This window comes from Puma concolor, chromosome A1 (genome assembly GCF_028749965.1).
Source record: "Puma concolor isolate L17-30 chromosome A1, mPumCon1.1.hap2, whole genome shotgun sequence".
NCBI lineage: Eukaryota > Metazoa > Chordata > Mammalia > Carnivora > Felidae > Puma > Puma concolor.
In genome coordinates, this window is record NC_141667.1 from 60,330,920 (window position 1) to 60,355,257 (window position 24,338).

At 39.7% G+C, this 24,338-nt stretch overlaps 1 protein-coding gene across 1 annotated transcript in view; it reads right to left on the minus strand.

Moving 5' to 3' along the window:
- The window catches only part of SLIT3 (slit guidance ligand 3), a 594,085-nt gene that overhangs the window by 524,214 nt on the left and 45,533 nt on the right, over nt 1-24,338 (minus strand). Inside the window, exons 2-3 of the mRNA XM_025923495.2 lie at nt 23,844-23,915; nt 17,067-17,138 (exon numbers count right to left, since the gene is read on the minus strand). Of these exons, the coding sequence (XP_025779280.1) occupies nt 17,067-17,138; nt 23,844-23,915 (144 nt within the window). The remainder of the gene's footprint in view (nt 1-17,066; nt 17,139-23,843; nt 23,916-24,338) is intronic.

Below are 24,338 nucleotides of genomic sequence, written 5' to 3' on the forward strand. Positions count from 1 at the left end.
AATGGGAGGCATGGAGGCCACTGAGGAGATGAGTGTTGCCGGGTACAGATGATTGGGGTGTCCAACCCAGGGTGGGCATTAGCATATACTTGAGCCTTCAGGAGTGAGGGAACAGCTGAACAGACCATCCCCACATTTACATTTTTTTCCATTTTGAGGAGAGATTTTTTTTTATATGCTAAACACCACTTAAATCTGATCATGATGATTTTGTAATTAATAGTTAATATGTATTCACCACTTACTTTGTTTTGTGTCAGGTGCTTTGCTAGACCCAAAACATGCATTATTTCATTCAATTCTCTCAACAACTCTGGGGTAGGTAATTCTATTACCCCTTTGTACAGATGAGAGATTAAGGTACTTGCCTAAGGCTGTGCCGCTGGCCAGTGGAGAACCTGAGATTCCCAGGGAGGTAGCCTGAGGACACAGACTGTGCTCTTAATCACTGAGCTAATCTCCTATGAAAATCAGTGTTTTAGCAGTACAATTTGGGTAGCGCTCTACAATCTTGTACAAAGGGCTGCAGCCCTAACTTTATTTCACATGACCCCATAAAAACAAATATCAGAATACATGCCCAGGTTCCAAACAGAGGGTTGATGGCATACTGTTCTAGAAATGGCCACAATTGCCCTACTTAATCAATTATATATGGTATATTTATACACTGTATGGTACAAAGTTCTCTAGTGTATACCTATATCAAATACATAAAGCAGTACAAAAACCAATCACATACATTTAATCATGTTTTATTTACTTTGGTGCTCCTGGGAGAAGCTTAGCTGTGCTGAGGGAAGGCTGGGGACTTTGAGGAAACAGGTGGAAGGATCCTGGGAGAAGGTCTGAGGCCACAAGCCAAAAAAGGCCCCCAAGAGAGGGGAGTTGCCATTTAAGATAGATTTCCTAACTGACGGAAGAGAACACGCTCTGAAAACATGAAAGCTGTCAGAGAATGAAATTACTGGGTGACAGGGAGTGAGGACTGCCAGACAGAAATTCTCCAGGTAATGACATGGGTGCAGATGACAGGGGCCTCTAACTGTGTGAATCACTATAAGCAAAGGTGTCCCGGAAACTTTTTTTTTTTTAAGTCTCTCTACAGCATTCACATCTCAGACAAAAATTGTGTGACAACATATATTTAATGTGTGTTTGTTTTGTGTTTTTTGGTCTCTGGATCCCTAAAAACAAAGTTAGCACCCTCAAAATGTAAATTTTATTTTTAAAGTGTGTTTCTTTATTTTTTAAAGAGAGGGAGAGAGCAAGAGAGAGAGAGAGAGAGGAGGGGGGAGACGGAGAGAATGAGCAGGAGGGGCAGAGACAGAGAGGAGAGAGAGAGAATCCAAGCAGGCTCCACACTGTCAGCACAAAGCCAGACACAGGGCTCAAACTCACGAACCATGAGATCATGACCTGAGCTGAAACCAAGAGTCAAATCCTTAACTGACTGAGCCACCCAGGCACCCTTCAAAACACAAATTTAAAGAGAAAAGAAAAAAGAAAGAAAGCATCCTGGAATATTGTTTTTCATTTTACTACTCCAAAGCTCCTAGGGATCTTCCTGGTTTGAACCTCAATTATGGAAATTCTCATTTGTATTACATGATTTATTTAAAACCCTGTCTTTCCAAGAGAATAAAATCCAGGTTTTGAAGCACCTCTCAAAACAATTTATTCTTCTCCACTGACTAACCGCTTTGGCCAGCAATCGTAAATTTACAGTACTTTATGCCAAAGCAAAACACTCTAATAACTTAATCAAACATTTAAAATCCAGCTCACAGTCATATAACACACAGAAGCAGTGCTCTCAGCTCTCTTGTTAAAGGTCAATTACCATTTTCATTCCAAACCTCCACGTCTTGGAGAAGCCCAAAACACACACACACACACACACACACACACACACACACACACACACACTCTCATCCCAGAGAGACAGAGCGAGAGAGACACAAGCATTTTGAGATTGAAACTTTGGCTGACATATTCCCAGACTTAGAGCACTCTACTTGTTATACTTTGAAATGAGAAGACCAATCTTTCAGATAGATCTCTACTTCCCACAAAATAGTATAATATAAAGAAAGAGAATAAAACAAATGAACCAAAAAGTATTAATTCTTTTGATCTTCAAGGCATTCAGGGGAAGAAGTGGGTACAATCTAACCCCGCTATGTTGCTGTGCCCCCACATGATGATAGAAATAATCATGACAATTTGCTTTGTTTTGTCTGCCTTTTTAGAGTACTTTAGCAGATACATATTTTCTGACAACAGCCTTACTCTTATCAGACAGAAAATACTATTAAGCTCATTTTCCATATGAGAAAACATGCTTTGATGATTTTTAATGGGAAAATAAGAACAGGAAGCCAAGTTGGCACGTATTTAGCATGGGGTCTTTGGCCTAAGAGCTGGAAACAAAGCAATGCATAAAAATATAGTTATTTGGCTCATTTGGTCAAATAAACTGCTCTTTTTATTTATCCATCACTCTTAGCCCATGATGGACGATGAAGAAGAAGAGGAGGATCTGCAAGGATGACTCAATACACTGAGTGACAATTGTGCCAATCGCTGTGTGAATGAAGCCCTTCACATGGGTCATCTCGTGAGCGCCTTATGAAGTGGTCTAGTGGAATCACAATACATGTGCCTGTAATTTATGGGTGAACCCAAGTACAGGCACTCAGCAAAGATTAAAAGACAATAAGAAATACAAGGTACAGCAGGTCCTACCAACATTCTTCTCAATGAACCTGTGCCCCCAAATGACTCGGATGAGAGACAAGAATCTGCCCCTCCCTCAATCTCAGTCCTCCTGTGCCACTCACCCTGAACATTTTGCTGATGGGGATTCCAGTGGTCAATAGTGCTTTTCAGTATAAAACAGTCCCTACATTTCTTGTTCATGGGAGACAGAACTGTCAAGAATTTTGAATATTTTCCATTTTTAATCTTTCATGCCAACTTTAGAAATGGGTTTCTATTTAAAAGGCAATGCTACTCAACAATGATTATCCCCATTTAACAGATGGAGCTTGGAACTATTGAGAAACTTGCCTGAGGACACATGGCTAGTAAGGGAAATGGAAAGACTTACCCCAGTTCAAATCCAGGTCTACCCTAACTTTGAGTCCACATTCTTAATCTTTAAATCACTAGACTAAATATCTATCACACACTCACTGTATCAAAATTGGCAGATCTAAGGGCCCGTGGAAACTTTTAGAGACTGGCCCTTGCTATTCTTGTTTCTATTCCAAATGACCCCAGATCATATAATCCTTTGCTGATGTGGTGGTCACGAGTTGTACTCCTTGATAGTCAAGACTCAGTTCAAGTGATACCTCCTGGGTAAAGTTTTCCCTGGCCTCACTGGTAGAGATGGCCATTCCTCTGTACTCTTGAGGGTTCACTATTTGCCCTGTTGAAAGGTTTGTGATTACACGTTTGCCTTCCTAAATAGACTGTAAGCAACTTGATGGCATGGGTTCCACTGTATTCTTCTCAAAAACTCTTGAACTGACATAGTACCTGGTGCCATAGCAGATGCTTAACAGATGTTTGTTAACCTGGAATTGTCTGCAGATGGGTGAGCTGCTGTAGGGTGGAGTGGGAGCGGAAGTCGCTGGAAAAAAAGTCTGAAAATGCCGGTCTTAAGGAATCTCCAGGAACACATAATCAGTCTTTTTTTCTCCCCCCAGAGACTGCAGTGAAATGCTTACAAGAATTTACTACGAACCAGACCCTGTTCTAAATTCTTCTCATGTATGCTATTTAGTTTTACCAGCAACCCTATGAGGTAGATATACAGATGTTTTATAGATAAGGCAACTGAGGCTAGGAGAGGCTCATTAATTTGTCCAAGGTCAAACAGCATGTAAGTGTGGGCCACGATGTCAGAGCCCACATTCCTTACTACTTTGCTACACTTCCTACATATTCACTTAAATTTCCTGCCATCACTAAGCTTATAATCCTCAGTCTTGTTCTCTAGGGAGATGGCCCCAACGCCCATTATACGAAGTTATAGTTATGGTTATGGTTATGGTTATAAGGTATAGTTGAAGATTTTAGGTTTGAGTCTTCCAACAACCTCCTCCTCATCTGTCTTGGTCCTTCAATGCAACCAGAGAGGAAAAGGCTTGGTGGGAGAGAATCAAGCAGGCTGGTCTATGATCACAGGCCTCCAGGCGTGATGGTGAACACAGTCTCCAGTTTTTATTTTTCCCCTAACATTTCCCTAGTCTTAAGGCATACCCTTCACACTGTTTTGCAATTCTTAAGGAACCAATGGAGAATATATTCCAAGATAGAAGTTTTTTTTCTTAAGGGAATAAAAACATAAACCAATCAAAAATCTGTCAACAGTGGTGTTTCTGGTGTTGGCAGCTTATACACCCACACAGGCACTGGGTTTTTTTCATGGACGTAGAGTAATTTAAGTGTAGACACCGCAGGCGATAAAATTGCACAAAGAAAACCCTGTCCATAATTCTGAGTTAGTAACAATGGTCAGTGTTTGATGTTGATACAAATGAGGCCAAAGGAAGAAAAAGCCACATTCATGGGCTGTTTGAATGTCTGGCCTCTAAATGATTGGCTCAAGGAAAATAACACAATCTTAGTTCTGGTGGGACAAGCAGACTTCTATCCTACCAGAAACAAAATAAATCTTGCAATAATTTAAAAATATATATTTGCCACACATACGCATTTAAATATATAATCTAATTATTGACTTCACATCTAATTAAAGAGTAAATGGGAACTCTGGCTTAGGGCTAAGAACACCATTGTGTTCTGCTCTTTGGAAAAACTGAGCTAACACCAAGGCAACTCAACCCCTCAAATACTGCATGCTGCATTAACATTTCATAGAAGTCAAATTCCTCTCTAGCCTGTTTCCTTGTCTGTAAAATGAGGAAACTGGATAATACAACATCATAATCTCCTCCAAATTCCTGACAGTTATGTTTTCTTTTCCTAGCACCTAAATTCAGAATAGTCCTGGATTTAAATCTCAGCGTGGCAAGTTACCTTAATTTTAGAGCTTCAGGGTTTTTTCTCCATGAAAAGTATATGATAATTTAAAAAGATTTAAATTTTAATAAAAAACGCGCCTGGGTGGTGCAGTCGGTTAAGTGTCCGACTCTTGATCTCGGCTCCAGTCATGATCTCACAGTTTGTGAGTTTGAGCCCCACATCAGGCTCTGCGCTGACAGCGTGGAGCCTACCTGGGATTCTGTCTCTCCTCTCTGCCCCTCCCCAGCGTGTGTGCTCTCTCTCTCGCTCAAAATAAATAAACTTTAAAAAATTTACAAAAAAATTAAAAATGTTCAAGTGTAAAGCAAAAATATGCCCACCAATTAGATTCCACAATTATTTTCCTTTTGCTGTATTTGTTTACTCTGAACCATGTAAGGTAAATTATGGAAATCAGGATGTTTGATTTCTGCATGCATCTCAAAACCTTAAGAGGCTTTCCCAGATAACGAGAGTACCATTATCACATTTAGCAAAATTAATAAACGATTCCCTGACATTGTGTTCGTGATATCTAATCCATGTTCAGATTTCTCCATTTGTCTCAAAATTTTATTTTATATATTCGTTTCTTCAAACCAGGCTTCAATTAAGAGCAAGGCACTGAATTTGGTTGTTATATTTGTCTCTAAAGTCTCCTTTTAAAATAATTGTTTTGAAGTAAAACATATACATAGAAAAATAAACAAATGTAAATTTTGTGGCCAGAAGCACTTTCACCTAGTGGAACAGATCCACAAAACCTCTACTCAGATCTAGAAACAGATGATGACACACCCCAGAAACCCTCGAATGCTCTCTTCCATTTATAGCCCTCCAATGATAAACACTACCTTGACTTTTTTTTTTAAATTTTTTTTTCAACGTTTTTATTTATTTTTGGGACAGAGAGAGACAGAGCATGAATGGGGGAGGGGCAGAGAGAGAGGGAGACACAGAATCGGAAACAGGCTCCAGGCTCCGAGCCATCAGCCCAGAGCCTGACGCGGGGCTCGAACTCACGGACCGCGAGATCGTGACCTGGCTGAAGTCGGACGCTTAACCGACTGCGCCACCCAGGCGCCCCACTAGCTTGACTTTTAATACCATAAATTAGTTTTGCCTATTTTGAAGATTATATAAATGGAATCAGGTAATATATATTCTTTTATGTCTGGCTTTTGTCACTCATTCTGTTTCTGAGATTTGTCGTGTTGTTTTGTGTTGCAACACAAAACGATTTGTTGCAGTCGTTTTGTGTTGGTGTAACTTTTCATTTTCCATCAGTCTATTCCATTATATGAATATACCACAATCTATCTTTTCTCATGGTGATGATCGTTTGGCCTGTTTCCAATTTGGGGCTATTATGGATAGTGCTCCTATGAACATTCTTGTGTATATCTTTTTATGGGATGTATAGCCAAGAATGGAATTGCTGGGTCACGGGGTATGTGTATGTTCAGCTCTAGCTGATACTGCCAAAGAGTTTTTCAGAGTAATTGCTTTAGTTTTCTTCCTCAGAAATTTGTATTATAAATGTGATAGAAAGACTCTGACTTCTGTATCTATCGCTTTGTATTTAATCCTCTTAATCTCTGTATTAACTTCTTATTGATTGAAAAAACTACTCCTTTCCATTTTTCATTTCTCTTAAGACATCATCCATTACATTTATATGCCCTTGAATTGTATCTAGATTAATATGTATGTATATATTTTTGGTGTAAAACAATAACCACATTTATTTTGCTTATGAATCTGTTGTTCAAGTAGGGATTGGCACAGTCAACTTTTAAAAAAAATAACTTTTATAGAATAGATTTATATGTACATAAAGTTGGGAAGATAGCACAGAGCAATCTCATATATCCCCTGCCCAGTTTCCTCTATCATTAATGTCTTACTTTAGTACCTTTGCCACAATTAATGAGCCAATATTGATACATTATTATGAACTAAAGTCAATACTTTATTTCGATTCCCTTAGTTTTTACCTGTATGGTTTTTTTTTTCCCTTTTTTCGGATACTATCAAGGATGTCACATTATAGTTAGTCATCATGTCTCCTTATGTTCCTTTTAGCTCTGACAGCTTCACTGACTTTTCTTGTTTTTGATGACTTTGACAGTTTTGAGGACTGTTTAGATGTTTTTAAGAATGTCCCTCAACTGGAATTTTTCTGATGTTTTTCTCATTAGAATGTAGGTAGGGGTTTTTGAGCTGGAGATCACAGATGTAAACTGCTATTTTCATTACATCGTATCAAAGGTACATACTATCAACATGACTTACCACTTTGGACATTGGCCTTGATCATCTGGCTGAGATAGTAGCGTGTGTCACATTTCTCCACTGTTAAATTACTATGCTCTGCCCTTTTTCATACAGTACTCTTTTGAAGGAAGTCACTGTGCAAAGCCTCCATTTAAGGAGTGGAGAGTTATGCTCCTCCTCCTTAAGAACAGAAAATCTAGATAAATCATTTAGAATTCTCCTGAATGGGAGATTTCTCCTCTCCCCATTCATTTATTTATTCAATCATTTACTTATGTTTCAGTATGGACTCATGAATATTTTATGCTTTGGTTATAACCCAATACTGATTTGCTTCTTTGTTGCTGAAATGGTTTCAGCTTTGGCAATTAGCTCTTTTGGTTTGCTTCTATGTTCTTTTCATATATCCCCTAATTGTGGGTTTTGTCTTGTTTTGTTTTGAGCACTTCCTTTCTGGTACAACCTATCTCATACCAAGTCCTAGAATCAACCCATTTCTCCAAGAGTCTTAGCTCCCTTTCATTGGACAATGGTATTAGAAACCAAGATCAGGACAGTAGGTATGCTCACTGCTGCTGTGGTGTCACTGCCTCTAGGCTCTCCTGCTAAGAGAACAAGGACACATCTGCTTGTGTACAAGCCTATGTATATTTACATATCAATATATTTCTTTTTTTTTATATCTATATATTTCTATATATATCCATCTATATTAAGTGAACATATCTTTATCAGACTAAACATTTGTTCATACTGATGTCTCCAACTCTTATCCATTGCCACAAAGATCATTATAGTTTTCTTCATTGCTTGTCTGTAACCATGCATTTCAGCAATGAGAAACCTGTCTCTACCATCCACCATCCATTGTTCAATTCCAATACACAGGTACAGTGATTTCAGAGTAACCCATACTCCTGTGGGAAATTTTATCAACCACAGTACAGTTCATGTGTGTGGTTCCCTCTGCTCATTTTCAAATTCATTTAGGTCAGCAACTTTCCCCATTACCTTTAAGAGGTTGATTCATACATTCATCATCACAGTCTATATTCCATGTTGGGATCCTCCAATTTTCTAAATGATTTTTAGAAATGTTCATACATTAAGGTTCACTCTCTATGCTATAAAATTCTATGGGCTTTCATCAATGCAAATGTCATATATTCACTATTTTAGTATCATACTGCATAATTTCACCACCCTAAGCCCCTCCTTTCCCATGGTTTCACCTATTCAACCCTCCATCCCCTCTTCTCTGCACCCCTAAACACTGAACTGTAAGATATGACTATATTTAGCTTTGTAAGAAGCTGCTAAATTGTCTTCCATAGTGGCTATAGTATTTTGCATTCCCACAAGCAATAAATGAGAGTCCCTAGTACCCTACCTTCTCACCACCAATTAGTATTACCAGTTTTTAGTATTTTAGCCATTATAATTAAGGGGGGGGGTGATATTTCATTGTTGTTTAATTTGCATTACCCTAAAAAAGTGGTATCAAGAATTTTACATATGCTTACTTGCCATTTGCATATATTTGATGCAGTACTTGTTCAAATCTTTTGCCCATTTCTTTCTCTTTGGGGGGGGGGGGTAGAAGTGTTTTCTTATTGTTAAATTTTTGAAAGTTCTTTGTATATATTGTATGCAAGTCAGATATGCATTTTGCAAAATTTTTTTCCCCGTCTGTGACTGGTCTTTTCATTCCCCTAACAGTGTTCTTTGTGGAACATAAGTTTTTAATTTTAATAAAGTTCAATTGATCAAGTTTTTTTCTTCTTTTATAGATCATGCTTTTGTTGTTATGTCAAGAAACATATCCCTAAACCCAACGTCATGTACATTTTTTCTCTTGCCTCTCCTAGAAGTCTAGTAGTTTTACATTTTACATTCAGGTCTATGATCCACTTTGAATTGAATTCTGTGTAAGATATAAGGTTTATATCTAGGTTCAATTATCTACATATGAACATCTAATTGTCCCAGTATCATTTGTTGAAAAGACTATTTCTCCATTGAATTGTCTTTGCACTTTTGTTAAAAGCCAGTTGACTATATTTGAATAAGTCTATTTCTGTTTTTTTTTTTTAGTTCTGTTCTGCTAATTCATATGTCTATTACTTCATCAATACCATGCTGTCTTGATTACTGTAGATTTACAGTAGGTCTTGAAAATGGATAGTGTGATTCTCCAAGTTCATTCTTCTTCTTCAGAGTTGACAGCATTTATTTTTAAATTAGTTCTTTTATTTCAAAATCATTCCCTGCGTTCTTTATCCTTCCTTTCAAATCCTATTTTTCTCTAATCATCTAAATTCTGAGTTTTTTTTAATTCAAATTTGTTGTATTTTTATAGTTTGTAAGACCTTAAATTTGTGTAGCTGGTTTTGAACTATTCTATTATAGTTTTCATCTGTTTCGTGGGTACCACTTTCTTGCATGTTTTCATTGTTTCTAGAAAGGTTATTATACTTCTTACTTTTTTAATTTTTCTTATGAAAAAGCACTTTGTATGAGCTTCAACCATAATCTTTTTGGTTATTTCTTAAATGAAAGAAATTCCTGTAGTTTTATGAGGAAGGGGTGGGAATTGATAGCTTTTTTAGCTTCAAGAGTCTAGAGTTCATTCTTGCTTTGCTTTTTTTTGTTTGTTTGTTTGCACAAAATAATGAAAACCACGGCCTTGTATTTTCTGAGATCTAACTCTTCTGGTGATTTCTAACACTTTCATGAAGAAGTTCTCTTTTCATTTCTACTATTGTTCCTGTTCTGATCAACTACTCTCAGGTTACTTATTAATTACTTATTAATGCTAAGCCTTTCTTTGAAAAAGAGCCCTGTTTTTGTTAAAAAATTTATAGGGCCCAGAATACTCCAACTACTATATAAGTCATTACTACATCATGGTTCCTCTGTACTTACCATGAAGTGCATCTAATCCAGCTCCCCTCCATTTTTGGCAGCCTTTTTCAGGCTGGCCACTGTTTTCCAATGACTACATATTAGTCATTTAAGTGATCTCCTGCTCCCAGAGTCATAAGAATTTCAATTGGCTTGCCTCTGCTTTGTCCCACACAGATGAGATAACACAATGGTTTTGTAACATCGATTGTTTTTCCCTGTCTACTTTTATCAGGGGTGCAAGAGTTTACTAAGATACTTTGTAAACTAGTTTTATTGTAGATGTTGTGTGTGTCTTTGGCTTTGCTATCCTAGTTGTTTCGCATTTTTTTATATAGGAGAGGGATCTTTAAATATTAAACCAACCTTGTATTCCTTGAATAATTCAAGCTTGGTGGTTAATATATCTTTTTCATGTACCACTAAATTCTCTTTGCTAATACGTTGTTAGGAAATTCATATAAATATTAATAAAATATGTTGATTTATATTTTTTCCTGAAATGTTTTTGCTGGATTTTGCCATAAAAATTATACTGTCCAAATGACAAATGTCCATTCTTTTTATACAATAAGTTTATGTTGATATTATTTATTCCTCAAAACTTCGGTAGAATTCACTAGTTAAGCCATCTGAGTGTAGATGGATTTGGGTGGGGTGTTTCAGTTGAAGATTTAATTTCTTTAATAAAGACTATATAGACTTTCTATCCCTTCTTGCTTCAGTTTTTAATTTCACTTAATCTTTAAAATCATTGAACTAAAGTTGTTCAAAATTTCTTCTTGGGGCATCTGGGTGGCTCAGTTGACTGATCATCCAGCTTTTGACCTTGGCTCAGGTCATGATCCCAGGGTTGTGGGATCTAGTCCTGTGCTGGGCTCCTGCTGAGCATAGAGCCTGCTTGGGGTTCTCTCTCTCCCTCTCTCTCTGCCCCTCCCCTGCTTACATGCTCTCTCTCTCTCCCAAAATAAATTAACTTTAAAAAAACTACTCTTTTATCATTTTAATCTGTAAAATTCATACAAATGTCGTCCTTTTTATCTTTCATACTGGCAATTGGAAAGACTACTTCTTCCTTTTTGTATTCCTTTGTTCTGTTTTATTTTTGTTTTGAGAGAGAGAGAGAGAAAGAGAGAGAGCTGGGGGTAGGGGCAGAGGAGAGAGAGGGAATCTTAAGCAGACTCCATGCTCAGCATGGAGCCCTACGCAGCGCTTGATCCCACGACCCTGGGATAATGACCTGAGCCAAACTCAAGAGTTGGATGTTTAACCAACTGAGACACCCAGGTGCTCCTCTTTTTTGTTTTATGATCAGTCTTGTTAGTTTTTATAATTTTATTGTTGTAAGAATGAAAGTTTGGCTTTTCAGAGTTTTAAAAAATAAAAAAATATATATTTATATTTATATTTCATATACTTCTGCTTTAACTGACTTCCTTTCTTCTATTGTTTTGTTCTTTCTCTAGCTTCTTAAGATGGGTTCTTTCATCAAGATTTTATCCTTACTTCATTTTAAGTATATGATAGCATATATCATAACTTGAATAATATAGCTTAAAGACTATACACTATCTTCTGAGCATGGCTTTGGCTATAATCCATTGTGTGATATACAGTGTGTTTATTAACATTCAGAAAATATATCTTCCAGTTTCCATGTGATAGTTTAAGATTTTATGTAGAAGTATAATACTCAATTTCCAAATATATTGAAATTTTCAGTTATTGTTTTCTTATTGACTTCTTAAATATTTCTGCTGCTGTAGTCAGAGAAAATATTCCATATGATTTCAACCCTTTGATATTTGTTGAGACCTGATTGTAGACCAGTGCTTGATAAGTTTCATATGCACCTGAAAAAAATGTTTATTCTACATTTTTTGGTTGCAGTGTTCTCTACATATGATTTGGATCAGATCTGCAAAGTTTGTCATATTATTCCACATTGTTATGAATAATACTTCATATTGTCACTAATATCATAATAATCCATGTTGTTACTAATAACTGTATCTGTTTATCCCACTAATTACAATAACAGTATCTTAACTATGAATATAAACTTATCTATCCTTTTAATTATGTCAGAATTTGCTTTGTGCATTTTTAGGCTATGTTTTTAGACACATACAAATACAGATTCTCTCTATTTTTCTGGTGTATTTACTCTTTTATCATTATGAAATAGCCTTCTTCATCTCCAACAGTGTTACTTTTTTAAAAGTCTATTTTATGTAGTATTAACAGAATCACACCAACCTTCTTTTGGTTCATATTTTCATGGTATCTTTTCCATCCTTTTACTCTCAATTTGTCTCTATCTTCATGCTTAATGTTTGTCTTTGTATAAAGCATATAATTATTGTTTGTTATTTTATCTACTCTGCCTTTCAAATGGAGGAGTAACCTGTTTACATACAAAATAATTGTGATATTTCTGTGTTTAAGATCATCTTCTATTTGTTTTCTCTTTGTCTTATTTGTCCTATGTTCCTTTCTCTTTCCTTTTACCCCTGATTTGAATGAACTGTATTTCTCTTTGTGTCATTCTATGTCCTTTCTTCCTCTACTAGGCTATTATATTTTTTAAACCATTCTTTCTAGAGGCAATCCTACAGATTGCAACATGCATCCTTGATTTGATAAGGCAATAAACATTAGTGCTATTATCACTTCCTGGTTAATTCAAAGATCTTAGAACACTTATACTCTATTGACCCTTCCAACTTTTTGCTACTGTTTATATCTTAAGCTTCTTTTAATCTGCAACTGCCAACTCCCATGTCTTTCATGACATTGATTTTTGAAGAGACCAAGGCAGTTGTCTTGTAGAATGTCCCACCTACGGGATTTGTTTATGTTTCTTGGTTTCATTTAACTTGGTCCTCTACCCTATCTTCTTTTGGGAAACCAAAAGTGAGATGTAGCTAAATTAGATGTAGGGAAGACATATTTAACAATACAACTTTAAAGGCAATGCTCTGAATTTTATATTGTCATGTCAGGGACACAGTCATTCTAACCTCATAATATTGTATAGATTAAATGAGATGGCATACGTCAAGTGTCTGTGATGCTATCTGACACATAGTAAATAAAGAGCACAGTTTCTCACCCTCAGCACTGTTAATATTTTAGATCAGATAATTTTCTGTTGTGGGAACTGTCCTGTGCATTGTAGGATGTTTAGCAGCATTCCTGACCTCCACCCATTTTACACCAGTAGCATCCTCCAGTTGTGACCACCAAAAATGTCTCCAGACATTGCCAAGTATTCTCTGGGTGGGGATGGGGGGTGGATTGGTCCCAGTTCAGAACCACTGGTAAGGAACAAAAACCCAAGTATTTGATAAGTATTCCACAAGCACTAACCATCATGCTTTGTGCAAAGCTCTGAGATTAAGACCTAATGAAACAGGATTTCTGACTTTAACACATTTATGGTTTTGGGGAGGAACAATCAGGCAAATAGAGAATTAACACATGGTATGATCAGTGCTGTCATAAGGACAATCATTGCTGTATGTGAAGAGAAGCACCTTACTCAGTCTACAGCAGAGGCCTTTCATGGAAGAATGAAGAACTCAGATTTGAGACGTGAGGGACAGAATTCTCTCTCCTTCTTCATTAAGGCTCAAGAGATCGAACCAATAAAGACCATTCATAATGAAAATCAGTACTTCAGAAATGAATTATCAAAACCCATAACATTTCTAGGCTGTATTTCAAAGTATGACAAAGATGAATCTACCACAAAATATGGAGACACAGGTAAGGGAAGCCAGGAGTGAGAGCTACAGACGGCACAATCAGCCATCTACTTCTTTAGCTGTTAACAACAAATATGTTACATTTTCCCATTCTATAGCTCTCATCTGTCTGGGAGCACACTGGAAAACCAACACCAGAATAACACATCAGGATAATGTCACATACACCCTCCCCCTCACTGACACTGGGAAACCCTAACTAAAGGGGCCCATCTAACTGTGCACACTGAGCCAGCTACCTCTACTTCCATTCTCCTTCTTGCCCAACCATTTCTTTAGATCACTTGCACTATAAGTCAGAGACTGGTTACCTTTTCACTAACCCCATTTCTTCTATTTCCTGGGCATATAGCTTGATTACCTTTCCTAGCCTCTCCTGCAGATTACTGTGGCCACGTGAACAATTTCTAATCCAAGGTATATAATGGTGAAAGTGATATATACTCTTTCTAGATCTTGCCCATGAAAACCTTACACGTGCAACCCTTTTCCAGTGGCTTGATTCAGACACACATTGGTACCTTGGAAGCCAAGGTTTAATGATAGCGGAGCTGAAGAGTAAAAGGAGTCTGTGTCCCCAACTCTCCCCTTGAAGGGGAGAGGCCCAGAAACCAAGAACACCCTTACTGGGTTTGATATGAATAAGAGGTAAACTTCTACAGTGTTAAGCTGTGAGATTTGAGGGTTTATCTAGTACAGCAGCTAGCATTAGCTTCTTAATACACCAAAGTAGAGAAACAGCCAGGTTTACCCTGCAATTGTAATCCCCTCAGTCCCCCAGACATGCACAGTATTTCAGCTGTGTTCACCATGCCAAAGAAAAGTGCCTTTTGCCAGCATATTTCACTGATATTCCCTGGAGTTAAGCGCGTATGTGAGAGGCCATTTGCAGGGCCACTGCTAAAGATCACACTTCATCTAATGTCCGAGCACAGAAGTATGAAAGGGTGTGGGACTTTGATGTCAGACAGATGTGGCTTTGAATTTTGTCTGCCCCCCACCCTTGACATTTCTTTGGCTTCACCTCCCTGAGCCTTTGTTTCTTCATCTGCAAAATGAGGGTAGTAACACCTCACAGGAATTCTATGGGGATAAAATAACAGATAGCACATAAAACATCAGCATAGTTCCCAGCATGTCTAAGGCACTCAATTAGTTCCCTCCCAACAATCATGAAATGAATAAATTAGGAGTTTGCTTACCCTTCTAATCAGAAGACTAAGCAAGAGGTGGCCTTTTCACAAAGGACTGTACAGGGGCGCCTGGATGGCTCAGTCGGCTCAGTGTGCAACTCTTGATTTTGGCTCAGGTCATGATCTTACAGTTCATGAGTTTGAGCCCCACATTGGGCTCTTTGCTGGCAATGCGGAGCCTGCTTAGGATTCTCTCTATCCTCCTCTCTGTCCCTCCCCCACTCATGTTCCCCCCACCCTCTCAAAATCAATAAACATTAACATAAAACACAAGGGATTATATATTTTACTCTTCCATAGAAATGTTTAATATCTCATACAAAGGAACCAGGTTCAATAAATACTTTTATTTTTCCATTGGTCTAAATAAGGAGAAGAATTTAAAGTTTAAGAAACTTAAAAATAAAAATGTAAACAGAGGCAGCATTCATTATTTTTAGAACTCTTTTCCTTTATAAGAAATAAATGTCACATTTTTTAAATGTTTATTTATTTTTGAGAGAGACAAAGACAGAGCATGAGCAGGGGAAGGGCAGAGAGAGAGAGGGAGACACAGAATCCGAACAGGCTCTGGGCTCTGAGCCGTCAGCACAGAGTCTGACACGGGGCTCAAACTCATGAACCAAAAGATCATGACCTGAACCAAAGTTGGACACTTAACCAACTGAGCCACCCAGGTGCCTCACATTTTTAAACCAACAACAGAACATATGCTGACCTATGACCTACAAGGAGAGCAATAAATGGGACGGTTCACACAAAAGAGGAGCAGTAAAGGGTTTTGCTGGATAATACCTGTGTTGCCCCAGATGCAATGACTCCAAGGGAAAAGATGGCGGATCACAAAGCTAACATGGTGGTGGCAGGCCCTCCACCTCACCCAACCCCATCTCTGTAGACGAGATTTGGCAACAGGTAAATCGAACAGGATCCTTCTAGGGAGGATGATGGAGCAGGGAGCTGTTGCAGCCCTATTCCCAACTGCAGGAGAAAGAGGCTGAAATGTCAGGCCAACCAGGATGTGGAGGGAAACGGGGAAGAGAGCCGCCCACCAGCATGACTAAGTGCTCCTGGGGACAATCCCCACTTAGAGCGCAGGAAGCAAATCTCCAGATGTTATGAGCTGCCAGATGTGATTAACTGAGGAAAGGTGAAGCTGCCCACTTAACCATCTGAGCAGCACCCCATCAAAGTGACCCAAGAGTTTTCTGCAAAGGCATTAATCACCAAAACAAATGGAGGCTCCATCCATCTCCATCCCCACCCCTCTTCATCTCTCCCTCTGATAGTCAGAACAGCAGCCTATTTTTAAACCCTGGCACCACATTCTCTCCTGGAAACATGTGGGCTCCCTGACACAGGCTGATGCTCAGAGGAGATACAGGCACACCAGCGGGACTGCCCACTCTCCCATCCTTCTCCCGTGAGGGGCAGAGGGGGTTCGGGGAGGAGAGGGCCTGACGAGGGAGCCTGCTACCCATGCAGGGGAACAGAGCGTATCTGACACTGGCCTCCATGGCAGGGATAACCGGCTTCTGGCTTCCTTCCTCTGCAAAAGGGAAGGCTGAGGCTTGGGCCAGAAGGACCCCCATGTACAGATACCAATAGCAACGGCTCAAGCCTGGGAAGAAGGAAAACAAAGCCCAGATGCCAAATCTAGCATCTTTTGAAGAGAAAGACTTTAAAAAAATAAAATAAAGCAAAAGAGTTTAAAAGGATCTCCATGTCTCTTTAACATGCATCTGATGTGCTTTAAATAAAACAGCAAACATTTTATTAAACATTGGAGACTTTTTTTTGGCAAGGTCGCAATGAAGTCAATTTACAAAAAAAAAAAAAAAAAAAAAAAAAGACTTTTCAAGAAAGGAGGTTGTATTATACTTACAATCGCTCCAGCTGCTTCAGATCCTGGAAGGCGCCTCTCTCGATGACGCTGACCTGGTTGTCTTCCAGATGCCTAGAACCACAGAGACAGCAGCGGTCAAGGACAAGCGGTCTAAGGGGTCTCCATGCTAGGCATCAGGCCCAGCGGGCATGGTCACTCAGCCCCTCCCACAACACTCTGCCCTGCCCCCCGCCCCCCAACTGGGATCAGTCTGGTGGGACAAGATAATTCACATGCCAGCTTGGTGTCACGGTAACCAGGGTTTCGCCGCCTGCACACTTCTACCTGACAGATTGGTTTCCATGCCTCTATTTTAAGAATGTTCTCAGCAAATGTCCCCCCAAGCACTGCAGGATGTTGCACAGAAAAGGAAGAGGTAAAAGCAGCTTCTTATGAAAACCACACATATATTCAGCATCTCTTCCCTTGGAGCTCCCTCCTCTAAGGATTCAAAAATACTTCATTAAAAAGGGCCTTCTCTGTGCACTGTCTCTGGGTCACCTAGCAGGAAGGGTGACCCTATTGTTGGACAACTGCCCATGCCAGGAACTCTGCTTGCTCAGGGCCTGGCTGTTCCCAACATCTGGGTGATGGTCATAAAAGCTAGTCCAGCCACAAACTCTGCTGACCTCCAAAGTCCTCCACTAATTAAGTGAGGTTGATTCCTGCATACGCCATATCCTAAGAATTGAGTATACAATGAAACATTTGTTTTCCTAATTAAAAAAAAATGGCAGCCTAAAATGGATTAGCTGAACAGTAGGGAAGGGAAATATGGAGGCTGCACAGTTTCCATCTAGGACTAACCCTGGTCACTGAATGAGACTTAGGAGGATGCATCTGTGATTGGAGGATGTTTGTTTGGAAGGTAGAGTCTAGGGTTCCTCTGGATTAGGCAGGAGGAGGGGTGCCCTGAAGCACCTGAAGGAAAATCAGAAGGACAGAAGGAAACTTTAGGGAAGGTTTGGCCTTCATTTCAAAACAACTGCATCTATGCTAGCCCACTACCTCCAAGGCATTTTATAACCCCTATACTTCTTGGGCTTAACACTTGGGTCTTTGCATTTATTTTCAAGTCCATCTTTCCCACTATGCGTAAGGACTAAGAACGTGAGAACTTTTTTTTATATATATATATTTTTGAGAGAGAGACAGAGCATGAGCAGGGGAGGGGCAGAGAGAAAGGGAGACACAGAATCCGAAGCAGGCTCCAGGCTCTGGGCTGTAAGCACAGAGCCCAACATAGGGCTCGAACCCACAGACTGTGAGATCATGACCTGAGCCGAAGTCGCATGCTTAACCAACTGAGCCACCCAGGCGGCCCAAGAAGGTGAGAACTTCTGCTCGTCATCATATTCCTAGCCCTAACACAGTTGCCTAGCACAGCAGCCACCTAATAAAGGCTTTTGACAAATGAAAAGCTAAAGAGGACTTTGGGCTGCATAACATATTGATTTTATATCAAGGAAAAGTCTAGTCTAGGATGTATGAGGTGTCTGACTGAGACTATCAGAATGATAAGGGTATTTTGTTTGGGTTCAATGACATTCTACATTTTTGTGAGTTTTTTTTTTTTTTTTTTTTTTTTTTTTTACAAATAATTAAAAATCACTATCACATCACATCACATCACATCACATCACATCACATCACATCACATCACATCACAAAAGAAACTCCTTTTGAAAAATCAGCTCCTGCATTTCCAAATACCAACAATTGGCAGGAACTGAGTATGGGGTCAGGCAAGGCACACAGGCTCCTCAGTCTTCCACCGTCCTCACCTACTCCAGTCTGTACATTCATGTTACTCTGCCTCTGGAGGCTAGCCCTCCTTACTTAACAGATATGGACACCATGTAGCAGGGAGGCTAAGAGACTCACCCAAAGAAAAATTATTTGTATATTGGGTAGACTCCCTAACTCCCAGTCTGGTGTGCTTGCCAAATCTGGCGTAAAATCCCTTTCCTGCTTTCTTACCGGCTGATGGTGTGACATTGGGCTATCTAGTCAACCTCTCAGGGACTCTGTTTCATTTGTAAAATTAAAATAAATAAATAAATAAATAAATAAATAAATAAATAAATAAATAAATAAATAAAATTATCACATAAGTCCTTGTCTGAATAAAAATGGAACCGAGTGTATAAATTATCTAGCCCAGGATCTGGAGTACAATTAGAGGCTTAATAAATGTTCTTTTTCTTCCCTTCTCTCCCTCTCCATTTTGCCATATGGCAAGGAGTGCCTTGGAATGCTAACAGACTCACACTAGCACATCTTGCTAACCAGGGAGCTAGTTCAATATTAGTGGCTGGGGGTTTGTTTAGCTGGGTTTTTACTATCAATCAATCCATCACAGAGCTTGTTGTGATTACTTCCCAATAATAACAAGGAGCAACACGATGGGGACTGAGTGTCATATTCTCACTGGGTTTCTGAAGGAGTTTAACTCCAACTTCCTACGATGAATCTTTTAGTTCTGCTTCTTTCAGAAAGGGGGGTAAAAAAAATGCAAATATATCTTTGTTAGATATCTTCCCCTTCTCCACTTTGCTCAGGCTCTGGGAAGCTAACTTTTATCACTTCAAGAAGCTTCTCTGACTTTGGCTTCCAGCTGGGTTTAGCCAATGGAAATCACCAGCAAGAGATGAGAGGGCAGGACAAAAGTGAGACTGAGGGATTTATTGCCACCTCCTTCCCTGCCAAGTCATTTCAGGTTGATTGTGTCCCTCTACCTAAGACCATAGGTCCAATAATCAGGTAGCTCCTACCTTTGTAGGCTTAGATAACTACTTCCTCCCACTGCTCCTTGAGGCCCGGAGGGCTGCTGGGGCTCTTTGTTGTCACTATACCCAGGAAACTGCACCATGTCTCCTTGGTTTCTCTTAACTTTGCCCACACTTTGGTAAATAATTCTTTATTTAGCTCTGAGTGCCATCTCTTTCCTGCTGGCATCCCGACTGGTAAGGTAGCTAGGGTTCCTTTCTAGATCTAATTCCTAGATCTATCAGAGTCCAGCCTAGTACCTGACTTTTAGAGGCTCAATGAATAATCAACATTTGATGAATCAATGAATCAGTGAATGCAGACGTTGTGAACCTTCCATCCAGAATTCTAGGCTGGGATGCAGTTCAGGAGAATGTGCTAATGCCACTGATATCACTCTCATTTTACTGACCAGATGCAGGAGGTCAGGGATCCAGGAAAGGCTGGAAGACCAGAAGGCTGTCCATGGTTTGAGTCTGTTCTGAGTTAAAGACACACAGACTGTGTTCATTTTCAGCTCTTTTGGCACTGTTATTTTTTTAGTTTTAACACTGGATCAGAATCGGAAATCGCCCCTTGTGATGATGGCTGGGTGGATTTTAACTCTTTTATTAACCCCATTTGGGATAAAGCTGGTTCCCACATTGTGGGCATAGCAGAGTTCTTGCAACAGACTACTAAGAAAGGGAATATAATTGATACCACCAGAAGAGATCCTTCCTCACTCCCACTCTGTGGGACAAAGGATTGTTATGGGCAATTCTTATATCTTCTTGAATGTACTTTATTTGGGGAAAATTGCCTTTCGATGAGACCAAAGTTCCCTAATCTCCATTTTATCTGCTTTTGCCCATTCACCTGCACTGTATTAACAGTTCTGCATGGAAATAGGTGGCAAACTCAAATTATTAAGGACTATTGAGTCCTTTCTGGCTTCACTATAAATTGTAAATAAGAAACAGATATAGGGAATATGCTAAGGTGTGATGAAAGCTTTTCAAAAAAGATAGTTGTCTAGGTTACTCATCTGAAAAGAATAGAATGAGGGAAAATATGGTTTAAATGTCTGGGTATTTTACTGGTGTTAGAAAGCATTTCAGCTATCCCACCTAGCAGATTCTTTCACAGTAATAAAGGGCCACTTGAATGGAATTGTCTTTGAGTTGATAAGGAAGGTAATGAAACACAGTATATTAACAGTGTCTATAAAGCAGGGGAGGGGCAGTGTTTTGGCATTGGTTATCAAAATAAGAAGAATGTGCCAATTAAACAAAAGATAAACTGGAGTCAAAGAAATGCTGTAGATCATCCAGAGGATATTAATACGATCTTTTGTGATTATTTTAAACTTTCTTATTTGTAGAGAGCAGATATGGAAATCGGAATTTTTATTAGTCTTCTGATGTAACAAAATCAAAGGGTTTTCTTTGCTAACTTGGTTAGAAAATGAAACATTAGGCAAAATTTCTGACTTATGTAAAAGGAAATCTCTTACAGATACAGGGGGCGGAAATGGAAACAGAGAAGTTACATGTTTGTTCTTTAAGCTGTCAAATGACCTGGAATCAGGAGTTTACTGCCTCTATTTCTTCAATAAAATTACCCTGAAACTGAGCCATAGAATTCCCTCAACCTGTCCCAGTCTCAGTTCTGACCCACATACATCTTGTGAGAGCTGCTGGTCATTTCACAGACACGTGACTCCTCAGGACAAAAGAAAGACTGGGCAGAGGGTGGAGTCTCCCCCTTCTGCCCTCCACCTTCTCTCCCCATCCCCCACCACTCCCACCCAGAGGATGGTGAGAGAAGCGTGAACATGTCACAGACTGGAGAACACATGAAGGGGAAAACATCTGTTATCTGGAGGCCTGACATTCAGATCCTAGTGCCCCCCCACACTGGTGTTCAGGGAAACTCACATAAGCAACTTACTCGCACATCAGGGCTGCATTTACAAAATGGGTAGGCTGTTTCTTCTTGGTTTTCTAAAATTTCTATAATGTAAATGGACAGCAGCTCTGCACAGAGGTCAGCAAGAACATGTTCAGGTTTCTGATTTGTCTTCCACATGGTTACCTGCCATGTGAAGCTGGGACAACTAAACCAACTATGCCCCTTATTTCTCCTGGGCAGAGAGGAGTTAATAACCACATAACACAGAGCTTGGTCTGTGAAAGGTACCATATATACATTGGTTGTCATCACCATCATTACTACTATCTACTTCTCTTTTCTAAATGTTTTTTTTAATTAAAAAAAAATTGTTTTAATGTTTATTTTTGAGACAGAGAGAGAGACAGAGCATGAATGGGGGCAGGGGCACAGAGGGAGGGAGACAGAATCCGAAACAGGCTCCAGGCTCTGGGCTGTCAGCTCAGAGCACAACATGGGGCTCAAACTCAACGACCGTGAGATCATGACCTGAGTGGAAGCTGGACGCTCAACCGACTGAGCCACCCAGGCACCCCAGTACTATCTACTTCTCAATCAGGAAAACAACGTAGCACAAGTAATATTCCACAGGTTGCAGTGAGAATAAATAGACTACATGAAAATGTTAAAACCATAAAGCATTAAATGCACAATTATAAGAGTTAGAAGAACTTATGCCCCCCAAACTCATATGTTGATGTCCTAACCTCCAGGCTATCATAATGTGACCTTATTTGGAGATAAGGTCCTCACTGAGGTAATTCAGTTGAAATGTGGTTATTAGAGTGGGCTCTAATCTGACTGGTGTCCTTATAAAAACAGAAAATGTAAACCAGAGACCTGCATAGAAGGAAGAAAATGTGAGAGACTCATCAAGAAGACAATTATCTAGAAACCAGGGGTTCCCAAGGCCACCAGAAGCTAGAAGGGGGGGCTAGATCAGATCCCCACCCTCTCTCAGCCCTCAAAAGGAAACCAAACCCGCTGACACCTTGGTTTTGGATTTCAGGCCTCAGAAACTGTGAGATGATAAGTTTTGTTGTTTAAGCCACCCAGTGTGTGGTACTTTGTTACAGCGGCCTTAGGAAACTAGTATACTACCCATTCCTCATCTTACACACAAGAAAACTGAAGCCCACAGAGGTACAGTGATTCACCGAAGATCCCATGGGCAGTTAATTCTGATGCAGGACCAGAACCTGGTGCTTCCTGTCCCTACCACAAAATTCATTGTATTACAAAGGGTTATTGGTAAAAAGGAGGTGGCTTCAGATACCAAGACTTTAGTCGCTGCTTCTAGTGGACATTTGCCATCCACAATTCCGTAACACAACAAACACCAAGGCAGTGGCCAGATGGCCCAAACGGTGCTCCAGGTCTGGAGCCACACTTATGGGTCAAAATCAACCTCTGAATAAAGTAGGAAAGAGGCTCCAATTGCTCCTCTCCTATACCTCTAAATGTCTGAGACTTGCCAATAGACAAGCCTTTAGGCACATTCTTACCACTGACAGATTTAGGGACAGGTTAAAGTGTTCAATATTTAGCAAGGAAACCTGATATTCCTTGCTCCCCTTTTGCACCAACACCCGTCCCAAATTTTGCTACCTGTCTATACAGCTGTGGGTGTATAACAAGGGCTCTGACCCTGTCTGACTCTCCCCCTCCCTCCTCTCCTCTTCTCCATTAGGCAACAACATAAATAACTTTTGTTCTGATTGCTCTTTTAATGCACAGGCTGGAGAAGAAATTATAATCTCTATGGAAGAGTAGCATGGTCAGTCAACCTGACATTGCTGTCATCCTAGAAGCTGGGCCTTTTGATTTATTTGTGAATAGCCCTCTGTTTTCCCTGTCACTGGAATTGACTTCTTCCATTGGTCTAGCCCAGCCAGCAGCATGGAGACACAGAATGAGATACCTGTGAAAACCTGGGTACACTAATGAAGTGCTTTCTGCTACAGAATGTAAGTCCTGTCACCTAGTGCATATGGGTGTGATGTCAGGGCAGCAGAACATTTTCACCAGGCCTAAGAGTTGAAAATGAAATGCACTGGAGAGCCATGTGTTACTTACAAGACCCGGAGGTTCTTGAGTCCAGCGAAGTCCATTTTGGTAATCCTGGTAATATTATTTCTGTCCAGGTCACTGCAATGGAGAGCAGATCTAGGTCAGATTTTTGCAGGTTACGTTTATGGTCTATTCAACCCAGACAGTCTTGAAGGAATGCTGCTTGTCAAGGAAAAGGTAATTCCAATGATTAATGTCATCCCCTGAGCATGCCCAACCAACTTAAGGATACTGTATGGAATAAGCCATCCATTATATATGTAGTAGAGCCCTGTAATATTTAGCTTCCTGGCTTCTGTTGCCCCTTCTTTGGGTAAGAACTTTTCTTTGGAAGTCCCCTCCCCCAACTCTCAGATCATGTCACATAAGTGAGGCTTGCCCCTCTTCCCAGCTCCAGGCTAGGCTTATAAGCATCTTCACTCCCTCTGACCACAGGAATTGTTTCAGGAATGCGTACATGACTCAAATTTCTAACAGCTCTCTCCCCACTAGGTTTCCAAG